Source organism: Cantharellus anzutake (genome assembly GCF_015039405.1).
Source record: "Cantharellus anzutake strain C23 chromosome Unknown EI90scaffold_12, whole genome shotgun sequence".
Lineage (NCBI taxonomy): Eukaryota > Fungi > Basidiomycota > Agaricomycetes > Cantharellales > Hydnaceae > Cantharellus > Cantharellus anzutake.
In genome coordinates, this window is record NW_024066962.1 from 1,388,458 (window position 1) to 1,400,903 (window position 12,446).

At 48.9% G+C, this 12,446-nt stretch overlaps 1 protein-coding gene and 1 non-coding gene across 2 annotated transcripts; both read left to right on the top strand.

Moving 5' to 3' along the window:
• The first annotated feature begins 8,343 nt into the window (after positions 1-8,343).
• EI90DRAFT_t84 lies at positions 8,344-8,415 on the top strand. Its single transcript has one exon. It is a non-coding gene; the product is annotated as a tRNA-Ile (tRNA).
• A 2,398-nt stretch (positions 8,416-10,813) lies between these two features.
• EI90DRAFT_3047711 (uncharacterized protein) lies at positions 10,814-12,279 on the top strand. Its single transcript, XM_039059568.1, has 5 exons — positions 10,814-10,876; positions 10,946-11,375; positions 11,427-11,674; positions 11,735-11,802; positions 11,859-12,279. The coding sequence occupies exons 2-5, from the start codon at positions 11,156-11,158 to the stop codon at positions 12,037-12,039; spliced, it is 717 nt and encodes a 238-aa protein (XP_038919023.1). The 5' UTR covers positions 10,814-10,876; positions 10,946-11,155; the 3' UTR covers positions 12,040-12,279.
• Positions 12,280-12,446: the final 167 nt, after the last annotated feature.

Below are 12,446 nucleotides of genomic sequence, written 5' to 3' on the forward strand. Positions count from 1 at the left end.
TCCGGTCTACCTCCGCTCCTTCTTCACTAACCTCGGAGCTCTATTCCACAATCACCTCGGTACCCCTCGATGGTCACCACCCCCTCTTTTCAATTTATTACCTATGCCTCCCTAAGTACAGAGCCCCAAAGGCTTCCAGACAGCTCCGACGTCCACTAGCACACTCCCGCCTCCGCTGGGCAATACACTTGCTTGCCCTGCAAGCCCACCTTTGGGCCTATCCCTCCTTTCCGTTTCTGGGTTATCGCCTACCATTCCGTTAACCCCGTAACCCGACTCATCGGTAATATTCAATCGGCTAATGTCTAACCCCGTTAGCTCTGCTCTGCTCGGCTCCGCCATTTGCAGGCCCGCCCTCGTTGTAACTATATATATACTCAACTTGTACATAGGTTACACCTCAGTAATAAAATCAACTAGAGTTTACCCCCTTCAGTTCTGGTTGCCAGTTTTAGTAAGTTAGGGCACGGACGTGTTACTTGGCACAGCGCTCCTGGCATAAGTCGCTGAGGCCGAAGCCCCCCGCCATGGAGACACTCCTTCATCTCAACCTGGTCTCTGACAACAACTCAGGTAGACACCTGAGATGGCAAGCCTTCTTTGCAAGTTTTAATTGCGAAATAAAATATGTGGAAGGCCACAAGAACAAAGTGGCAGATGCACTTTCACAGTACTACGACTCATGAACTGACAAGGATCTGCATTTCAACGACTACGTGTTGGCTGACATCCATCTGGACAAAAATGCAGAAGATACTATCCCTGACAGAATCGAGGAATATGAAGAACTGCTGCTAAGCAGTACCCTGAGTAAAAACTCAGAGAAAAAGAGACTCACAGCAATACACGCGAGAAATACCCTAGAGGAAGCTCTAGGGGGGAGCAATAACCTAGAGGAAACTCTAGGGGGAGCACCCAAAACCTGGAAGAAATCATAATTCCAGAAGAGAACCTTCAAAAACAATTCGAAGGAAAAGACCTCATTGAGGCAATAAAATCTGGATACTCGCAAAGCCAGATCCACTGGGAAATCCTAGAGAACCCAGGGGATTTCAAAAACTTCTCCATAAGAGATGGGCTGATAACCCAACTTGGAGAAGGAGGAACGACCCAAATAGTAGTCCTGAAAGGGAACTACAAAAGGAAGTCCATTCAAGGAATAATCCTCGAAAACATCCATGAAACACTTGGACACTTAGGATCCAAGAAAACAGTGGAAACCCTCCATTGATACTTCTGGTGGAAGTCAATGAGGAAGGATACCCACAAGTTCTGCAGGTCTTGCGGAACTTGTCAAACAACAAAGAAAAGCACCAGGAGAAATCCCGGACTGCTTCACCCACTCCCAACCCCGGAGACACCATGGTCATCAATAGCCATGGACTTCTTCACAGGTCCATTCCCAACAAGCTTGGGATATGATTACCTCTGGGTAATCATCTGCAGGTTGACATCCAACGTCCACCTAATTCCAATAAAAACAACAACGAACACATTAGAACTAGCATTCATATTCCTTCACGGTCTACCACACTCAATCATATCAGATCGAGACTCAAAATTCACATCAAAATTTTGGCACGAACTACACTGAATACTCGGTGTGCAGTTGAAATTCACAACTGCATTCCACCCACAAGGCGATGGCCAAGCGGAAAGAATGATACAAAAAGTAGTACAAATACTACATGCGATGGTCAGACCAGATCAACACGACTGGGCAGTGAAGCTGTCAATGGTGGAATTCACGATCAATGCGAGCTCAAACACATCGACAGGATTTGCATACATGCCCACTTCATACCCCACCGGGCCCTCAGCGCCAGGCGATATACCCGGACGCTCTTGACCCCGGACCGGTCCCTGACACATACTTATCCATGGATAAGCTGATCCTACCCAAAGGGAGGGCAGGTAAACTAAAGCCCTTATACATAGGGCCTTACGAAATTCTGGAAACATTTCCAGAGACGTCAAACTACGTCCTCAAGTTGCCACCACAACTTGAACAATGTGGAATCCACCCAAGATTCCACATATCCTGGCTCGTACCTCATGAGCCGAATGACCAAGAAATCTTCCCGAATAGGGAAGTAAACATATGCTACGATTTCAGGGAAGACCCCGATCACGAAGCAGTAGTTCGCAAAATCTTAAACCATGCATGGGTGTCAGGGCACACACCCTGACTAGCCCGGACCCACACCGCATCCGGACCCGCTTCCACCCACCACACTTCCCGCATGCGTGCACACTCCACATGCTGCATGCTCCGGGCCCAGTTCCTACCCCTTCATGTGACTTCCGGGTATCCCCGGAAGTTTTCCTGATATGGTGGCCACTGTGGGAAGATGAGAAGTTAGCTTCCTTCTCATCTTCTTACCCACAGTAGGTTGTGCCCTGGATAGGGTTGGTTACACCAGTAGGCTGTGGACCATAGGGGAGGGTCATGGGGACCCAGGAGTCGTCCCCTGACAGTGGGTTCACAACGAACTCTGGTTTAAGGTTAAATGGGAGCTAGGGGACACCACATGGGAACCCCTAGGAAATTGCAACAACCTCATCCACCTGGACGAGTACCTCACACTACAAAATGTGAGGGAACCAGAAAACCTCCCTATCGAAGAAGACAGGGAACTCTCGGCATCACTACGCCCCCAAAAACAGAGGCAGAGGAAGTAAAGCTGAGGGATGATTGCCCACAGCCAAGAGCGTGGGAAAGTTCTGGGCAAGCAACTTGCCCAGACAGCCACACCATGTGCTAGAGATCACATGGGCCAGGCGAGTAACTCGCCTAGACCACGTGAACCACAGGCTCATGTGTAAAAGCACACACAATTGCGGCAAATCCCACACACATGCAAGAACTAAAACCCCTCCCACCACCATGAGAAACATAACAACAAAATGTTGTTCTCTGGGGGAGGTAACCCTCGATTCGATCCAAACAAGCCACCGGACATCGAGATACGACAACCTGGGGAGCAAGGCTCCCCGGAACAACAACAACACCAGGTGCAGATAAGCGCCATGGACTACATGACGCACATGGCACAAATGAGTGCTGTGAACCAACAACCATCCGCATTGCCAACAGGCACCGCATACCCCCAGCCTCCTCAAAGGGGCTTCCAACCATACGTGGTGCAAACTGCACCGATGGCGCAACAAGTGCCATTCCAGGGGCAGCATTTGCTGCTGCAGCCCCAGGTATACTCCCCAGGGAACATCCCTGGCCAGATCAACCCCTGGATCGGCCAATTCAGCCCAGGTCCAACAACACCCCAGCCAAATGCAGGCTGGGAATCAGTTATCGCATCAGTGGTAGCTGCTCAGACAGGTCAGCTCCACCAGGAGCTGAAAGAAATGAAGTCCCTCGTAGGAGGGAGACGAGGGAGCAACAGCGGCTCCTTGTCCAGACCGTCCAAATGGGCATGGTCTGATAACTCGAGGGCGTCAGAAGACGCCTGCAACAATTGCGCCCATTGGAGGCGCGAATACAACAGAGCACAAAGAGATGCTGAGGGCATCTTCGACTCTGAAAGACACAGAGAGAGAGGTCGATCTCCAAAAGAGGGAGATCAAATTACTAAAACGCGAGCTCAGAGAGGCACGCGCACTGGCAGACCTCACTGCCAAACCCATCATGATGGGGGCCTCCCAGGTCAGGGGGAGGGGATACGGTGCCAGGGCACCGACTATCCCGCCACCCTGTGGGCAGGCGACCCTGTCCGGGTTGCATAAGGGCAAACCCATGTCAAGGGGAAGAGGGAGAGCGGTAGGCAACCAACGGCAGACCCTAAAACAGGGACCACTGCCAGAGGCAGCGGGCTGCTGAGTACCTCAGCACCCTATGGGCAAGCTACCCTGCAGGGAAGTGTCCACATGTTATACAAGACCACCAAACTCAACGAGTTCGGCAAAGTCAAAGCTCCAGTCAATGTAACAATCGACCCCAACTTCCCCATGAGGAGAATAGCAGGGTCAGAAGCGGTGCACGATGCCACATACGCTTGGTGGACAAGTGTGAGTGGGAAAGAATTCGTACACTGGTACGAACAGGCTGAAGCTGCCTTCAAAAGTGGCAAGGTACATAGAGTCCTTCACGAAAAAGCTGTTAGACACTGGTCCAGGGTCGGCACCGAAGGTCGCCGTTGCAGGCCGTGATGGCCATGATGCCACGAACAAGGCCCGAGGGTAGGGCATTTGGCCTCAGCAACTCTAAAGGGAGTGCTGTGCCCCCTAGCTGTCTCTTGGCCCTCATTTCAGACTCACTGGGGTTGCCTTGTTGGGGTCAGGACTTAGGGGTCATGGTCACATCGATATTAGAGCTAAGGTACAATAAAGTATCATACAGGATATATATAGGAGGAAAGAATGAATGGAAGCGGACCTGGGCCAAAGGCTGAAGGGTCCAGAAGCAAACAAGAGTAAGGAGCGGGGTTGGCCGCATAGCGGCCGGCAATGACCGAGGGTCAAAACAAACAATAACAGATAAATAAAGGAAGGAGCGTAGGGCCGCGATAGCGGTGATGGTATCATAGCGGCGCTGGACTTGGAGTTGGGCCGGAGTCGGGTGTGGGAATGGTAGCGGCCCTGTAGGGGCCAAGTGGGTGGGGTAGAGGAGTCGGCGATGGGCACAGTGCTGGAGGCAGACTCAGGGTGGGAAGGTTGGTGTGGCTGTGGGGAAGTCGGCCAGGTGCAGGGGAGCCTAGGGGCAAGTGGGGGAGTGAGCAGGGAGTCCTCATGGAGGATAGGGCTGGGGTCGGGGCTTGTGCTCATGCTCACATAGCGGGAATGGGCTCGGGCGGCATTGGGATGGGCCGGGAACGGGCCGGAATGCACGGCCGTGACAAAAGCGAAGGAAACTGAGAAATACTTCTTGGGACTCCCGAGTATTGCAAGACTCGCAGAGGAGTACAATTCCCCAGAGAACAAGGGAAAAATCTCCTGGGAAAGTCTAGGCAAAGCTGCCTATATAAAGTCCCAGTTCAAACCACTCAGGACTCCTGAGGAACATGCCGCAAGAACTGCAGAGCGGGAAGCGAAAGCTTCCAAATACCAGGAAAGAGATGCAAGTCTCTGTGCGGGACAACCAGGCCAACAACCACCCTTCCCCATGGGAAGAATGGTAGACCTACTGTACTCCACACCTGAGCCAAGTAGCTCAGGAACACAACAACCTGCTCCCACCCAGGGAGCACCCACTTCATCAAGCCCACAGCTCAACAATGTAGCCCAGGCCACACCATCGCATTCAATGCAGCAATCAGATGTCCAGATGAACAACCCGGAGGAAAACCCTCCTCCGGGGCAATAACTCCACCCTTGAGGAAAGGGAAAGTGACATGGTAATACACCATCGAGGTGCCCGTGAAAACACCTTCCCCCAACTCGAGGCCCCGCACACAATATTGTATGTGAGGAACTGCAAGTAACAATTGCGGAAATCTCTACTTTGTCAAAAAACCCACATCCACCACTGCTCATGTGTAAACACCATTTACACACGAACCCTCACAGAACAAGTGAGGAACACCAAAGACATACAACCTTTGGGTCGAAATTCATTTTCGACAAACTCCATTACTTTCCTCTCTGCGATACCCATGTATCGCCGTTCACTTCAAAGTGACAGCCCACACTCACTTATTCCCTAAACCTTTTTCTCTCTCCTTCACTGACATGTACAAATCACCCACTTTAAAGTGGCGACAATAAAACGCTCATTGATAATTTCAAACTCAATGTAAATCAATTCTTAAACTTTATTTTCTTCACCATTAACCTTGTATGCATTGCAAATGCAATGCAAGGGGGGAGAATGTCAGGGAAATGGCCCCAAACCCCAAGCCACATGTAATTAAGATACATATAGTCATGTGGGTAAGCGGGAACCTCCGGGTAACTGCTGACACACTACCATAAAATACACACCCTTGTATCACTTATGGCTCTGTGTGCTGAGCTACCCTGAGACCTCACAGTAGGGCAGGGCAGCGCTGGGTCAGGCAGGGTGTGCCCTGACAGTTCGACAAGCCAACTCTCGAATTTTTCAAGATTGTTCTCCCCAGACCATAGGGTTGTGGGGAATGGAACAGAGTTTTTCTTTAATAACTCTGTTTTTACATCAGCAGGAAGAGGGGTCAGGATCCTTATCCTGATCAGGTTCGCGATTCGGCGAACCAGCTCCTCCATGAATCCCTCAGGGTCACCGGGGGACAAACTACTTGGGTCCCTAGAATAAGACCTGAGAGTGGATTCAACGAATCCATCGTGGGGGATAGTTGAGCTCACCACCCGAGGGTGGACAGAGCTTGCAACATGTGGAACTTGGGAGCTAGGCTACCTTTCCCTCTTTACTGGGGAAACCACAATGGGATGTGAAGCCCCTCCAAGAGGATCTTGGAGGGTGTGGATGGTTGGCTGTGGGGTTGAGACTTCTTGTCTCGATGCCCTGAGAGGAATTTGTTGGGCATCCACCCAACTGGGCCAATCTTGGCCTAATCTTTCAAAGGCCCCACTTTGTGGGTCCTGCACGGTAAATCGACCATAGAAACCTAGCCTACATCTGATCTCCCAGGCATGATCGTCCAGACCTTCAGGTCTGTGCATGTAGACAGCATCGCCATCCATCCGTGTCCCATACTCCACGGACATCTCACTAAGTGCATGGGGAGCAAAGATAGTTCTTTGCTTTTTCTTTATTTTGCCCCATGCATTCATGATGAGGGCAGGCCCGGAACCGTGACATAGGTTCTGGGTCAATCGCGGATCGCGATCAGTCTCCCCTTCGTCCATCAAATTTTCCAAAATGATGGGCACTTCAGGTGCAGGAAGTGACTGAGGAAGTGGCTGTGTCCTCCTGAGGACAACAGGCAGGCCCTGAGGGCCCCAATCAACACTCTTTCCCTTCAGATAAGAAGGGATTCTCTTTGGCAATGGGGTCGAAGGACTCCCAGGCGCAGGTTCATCAGCATGAGGGACATATGTCGTCATCCTCACACTGGGATGCCCAGGCACAGGGAGGTAGGTGGTCATCCTGATGTAGTCTTCGTCAGCAGAGACTTTGTCTGCCAGTGAGTTTCGTCGCTGGATGGGTTCTCTGTCCCATCCCCTGACTGGTATGGGTGGAGGCACACTTGTCACCTCAAACTGGGGTGAGTTTAGAGGAATTTGGCTTCCAGCCAATCCAGGGCTAGGGCGATAAATCCAAGCCCATAAGCCTCATCATGGCGAGTCAGCTGTCGATTGATGCTTCTTAGCATCATCATCAATTCATTGTGCTGATCATTCGACGATCCAGGAGTTTTCGCTTGTGGTTTGGTACCACCCACATTGACAACCTCAACTGGGTTGTCAGGGCCATCACCAAGCCCTAACGCTTCACCCGATCTGAGAGGATCAGGGGAACCAGGCACGTCAACAAATGGATCAGGTCCGACTGGCACATCGGGTGGGTCTTCCTCAAGGGGAAGAGGTGTGACCATGGCAGGTACAACCGTGGTCATGGATTGGGAAGGGCCCAGCGCATCCAGGTCTCCTGGTGGACCTGGAGATGTGTCAGGGTCATCTGTCTCTCCTGGATCAGGAGGGATATCAGGCATGTTAACGCTGGTGTCAGGGATCGCTCGTCAGTCCGAGTCAAATATCGCCTGAAAACCTAGTTGTAGACAAAGCTGAGGTTCCAACCCTCAGCGGCACATAGAGCTATATACACGAGGAAGAGATAGGATCAAAGGAACTAAACAATGATCTGATAGAAAACGAAGTGAATAGAGATGAAGGAACACTCGGATCAGGGGGCAGAGTCGGATCAGGAGAAGGTGAGGGATTTACGATATATGAGGGCCGATGCGGCTACATGTGGTGATATAGTCTTACACGATATCGATAGGGTAACAGAGAACCGCTTACGCTATGTCCCCTGACAGCTGGGAACCCCAGCGCTATCTGAAGTCTGCATGTTATTATGCGCAGCCGCCCTTGTCCTCTTTGCAGAGGGCAAACCCGAAGCTTTCTTTACCATGGTGGTAACGAAAAGTCGGGAACTTCAATTAGATCGGCGCGCTTTGCGACATCAATCAAAGAAGAAGTTGAAAGGTTAAATTTGTTTGCTCACTGAGCGTAAAAAAGTGTAAGCATTGTTAAGGTTGAGTTCACAAGTGATCTCACGATAGTCAGGTTGCCTCACACTCCCAGTCCATTGAAGTATGCTGTATGAAACTGTATTTATCAATGGGAATAGTTTTTTTCATATATAAATATGAAGCTTGAAATAAGTTAAAGATTAATAGTTCATTTCTATCTTCACTAACTAAAAGTAGTGACTTATGTATTAAAAAGCTTGTAATTCAGTGGTAGAATGCTTCCTTGATGAGGGAGAGGTCAGTGGTTCAAATCCACTCAAGCTTATAAATTTTCAGTATTAAAATTATTTAGTATTATACATTATAAATTAAAAACTATAATATATATGTATATATTACTCACTCCCATTAGGTAACCATAAGGGCCTCCCCTATCATTTAAGATGACGGGAGGGTGATGATAATAATAAAACAATACAGAGGTGAATATTAATTATATAATAACTGGTAGAATACAAGAGGTTTGTTGCCTAATCCGCTTAGACCTAAGAAGTGTTGAGGCAACTGCTAATTTAATTATTTTACTACCACTTAAGTGAATTAAATGGTTAGAGAATCTTACAAATAGTTTGAATATTAGAAAAATAAAGAAAAAATAATCTGATTGAATAGTAGATTGTTTAAATCTAAAGTGGTTCAAACCTGGGGGGGTAAAAGGCTGGGGAAGCCTTTACCCCCCTCACATGTAGGTTAAATACATTATTGTATATACATGTGATAGTTGCAGCTTGGGACCGCATGGTAGAAATGAAGGGTTCAGGAATAGAAGTGTCACATCGGGTACAAACCCAATGCGATAAATAAAGAATGAAGGTAGGCCACGTACTCATGGCCTATATCCCTTACACTGCATCACTGTTTGCACCATCATATGAGTTGGAATTGACATTAGCATCAGGCCAATCCGGAAGTACATCGTCCCAACAGTCTGTGTGTACTCTAGGGGGATTGTGTGGATTGACTCTGTAGTCAGAGATGGATCTACATGTAATTTCTAGTAAAGAAACAAAAGTAATGAATCATGACCTAATAACAATATATGGTGAACCTTACCTTCTGAGTACTTTCCAAGGTTATTTGCTCACTTACGCTTTTTCCCTAGAGGCATAATGTGCAATGTTGGAGGGGAAAGGGTGTGGGCACTTACATGCTTTCCCACTTCGGCCTCGGCAAATTCCGAATGAATTGATTTCGCCATTCCATGCATGCCAAAATTTCACTAACTCCAAAGTGAGAGGGTTAGTTCATTCTGGAATAGTTTGCATCTGTAAAGTGATGACTTGTGCACATCACCAGTCTTAGAAGCCTGATGTCACATGATATAGCAGAAAGCAACCCAACCCAGTTCAGAGCAGCCAAGGGAAATACTGTACCCATGTGACCAACTACCGGTGCATCCCAAGTGTGACACAAAATTTCTGCCAGGTGATGAACCGGGAGCTCATTTTGATGCGTGACAACCCGACCGGCAGGCACGTGACCTTGACCGTGGGAGCATGATCCAAAAGGAAACCAACATGCTGATGGTCACGTTTGGTAGCCAGAATAAATGTGATTAATTTGAAAATGAGTTTCCCTTTAAAATTTCTTTGCACCTAAGTTTTGCTCTTGCGCAACATATCTGCTCTTATACAGATGAGCCCATCCTGTACAGCGGTATCCCAAATGCACTTATCGGATCCTACTTTCCCAGACACACCCTGTCCATCGCTGGGTTTCTCCGGTTCAAACTCCCGTCATCCAAACAAATTTATCTGCATCTCCCAGTAATTCCGGCACCCTTGATGATATAACCACGCTCCCTTCCTCTAGCCTCAGCTTGGATCTTGGCCGTGGAATGCGAGCGAGGCGGACACGCAATTTGGAGGAGGAGATGAAGATTTTTCACTTCTAATATAAATATGACTAAAAAGGGCATTTGAAATATAATTGCATAGCCACTGAGCCGCCACCAAGGAATTTGCGTGACATGGGCTGTTCAACTGCACCCCCAGCGTGACGCGTGACATGACCGTCATTTCGGCCGGACCGGGAGGCCAGCGTGACGCGTGACCGGTAGTTGGTCGCGTGGGTACAGTAGACATCAGGAGCCAAAGCCCAAGATGACTTCAGAAGTGGAAGTGGCAACAAACCAGTTGTAAAAGACTTAATGGCATGGTGTATCAGAAAGGAAGCTGATGTGATGAGAATAGACACTGTGCATGCATCAGGTGAAACAGAAGAATAGACCCTGTGAGCCGGAGTGCCACCCTTAGCGCCAAGGCTCGAGCCAGCAACGAATGGACAGGCACAAACACATCAGGTGACTACGGAATGTATTGTATTGTCTTATTGATTTATGGTTTAGTGGCGAAACACAATATTGAAATATTGGCAAACACTAGTTGAAAGTTGACCTGAGCCTTCTCAAACTCCATAGTACTACCGAAACCGCTAGGCAACCGGTACCAATTATGAAGGCTTTGAAAATCTTTTCTCTATAACCCATTTCATATCAATTCAAACCATTGCATGGCATCAGCGGCACGTGAATCAGGGTTGACCTAAGCACATCAGGGTTCTTCGCTTGTATTTCGGTTTTTGCAGTGAGGCCCTGTGAAACGTCCTGAGAACCCCCCCTCTAAAGGCCCAGATATCGGCTGACCAAGGTAATTGGTTTGCAGATTGGGAAGTGGATACAAGACCCTTTATGAAGCCTTAGCAACAATTCAAACAAAATGCGCATAGTGAGTGCCCCCAGAGATGAGCCCCAGACTACAATGAGAATTCTTTGACGGTTCTGTGGTTTGGTTCAGTTCAGAACCGGTTCACGACACCCCCCAACTTTCGGAACCAGAACCAGAACCAGACCACTGTGGTTCGGTTCCTGGTTCGAACCGGTTCTCTGAGAACTTCGGCACCCCAGTGGAAAACCAGCCGCAATCGGACTGAACGACCCCCCTGATGAACTCTGCCTCGGATTTTTCCGGCTTGTTCCTGCAATCAAGGATTTCGAGCAAAGGACGATGATATCGCCATTCCATGTAGGAACCCTCTTGCTTTTCATAGCGCTTGTTTTCCTCGTCGTCGCCTCCGCTTCTGCGCCTGGATTGCATACGTTGGGATTCATGAAAATCTCTGACTCTTCTGGTACCCTTGTGTTTGGTACTTTTGGGTTTTGCGTAACAGGATCGCGGGACCCCTGGTACAATGGGTGTTCTAAAAGTAGCGTCAGCTACGATATTGGTATGTATTGATCCCTTCGCCCACTTTCTTTGGACTTAGGAATTTTGACAGGGGGCACTGTTGCGGTCTATTACACTGACTGGGAGGATTGGGAATACATCTCCAGCCTTTCCTCCACATCTCTAAGGATCCTAACAGGCTTTCTCATCCTGAATCCTATTGCTGCGGGACTAACTTTGGTGGCTTTTCTCGTTGCCCTCGCGGGAAAACGCACCAGTTTCCTCAGCTCCAGCATGATAGCATTGGCGGCATGCATTGCGACGCTCTTGGCAGTCACTTTTGATTTCGTAACGTTCGGAGTAAGCGATACCAATATTTAAGTGGTTGATGGCACTTCTAATGAGTTTCGCACGACCTAGATCTTCCGGTACCTCGTGAACGGCTTCGTCGTCGGGCCGCAGGCGGAATGGTCATCGGCTACATGGCTGTAAGTGCGCTAGTTTCCCATGCATGCCACCCAATGTATTAATGCCTATCTCCCAGTGCTCTTGCCGCATCAGTACTGTTGATTCTTGCCACGAGCATCCTCTTCCAAGGCTGGCGATCGGAACGTCGCAAGCAGTATAGCATCTACGTAGTGCCAGCTCAAGAGGCAACTTTTAGAGCGGATACTCTCCGGGAGGCAGACAGGAGCAAAGCGGCCGTAGAAGAAGGGACAGCCTGAACGAAGTAGTGCTTATATATCCTCCATGTTGTTCTGTATGATGTGAGTCTCATACTAATTTTTGCTTCGTTTACGTATGCAAGGTTGTGTGTTGATAGGATGAATCAGTTTAGTATGGCGGTCTGGATCCATGGTCGAGTTGACGGTCACACCCTCACACCATATTGCTATATATGTTGTCGCCGTTTATAATTTCTGGTAATTTAATTGTGCGATCCAGGTCCTGTGTAAGTGGTTTTGGGGCGGACGCACTCATTTTCGCCGATCCCGACTTGCCTAGAGGAGCGGACTGAGTGCCTCCGCATCCCTTGCGTTATTCCTACTTTATATCAGCTAGCGAGGTCCTCCGTGGGTTTTTGAACAATCTTGGGTGCCACCAAATTCATATAATATCTGTGCTAAAAGCG

What these genes read in the sequence shown, in the direction of transcription:
- EI90DRAFT_3047711 (XM_039059568.1), top strand. Translation starts at nt 11,156, where the DNA reads ATGATATCGCCATTCCATGTAGGAACCCTCTTGCTTTTCATAGCGCTT. An exon ending in TAGCGTCAGCTACGATATTG is followed by an intron (nt 11,376 to 11,426) that starts GTATGTATTGAT and finishes GAATTTTGACAG; the next exon opens with GGGGCACTGTTGCGGTCTAT. An exon ending in TTGATTTCGTAACGTTCGGA is followed by an intron (nt 11,675 to 11,734) that starts GTAAGCGATACC and finishes CGCACGACCTAG; the next exon opens with ATCTTCCGGTACCTCGTGAA.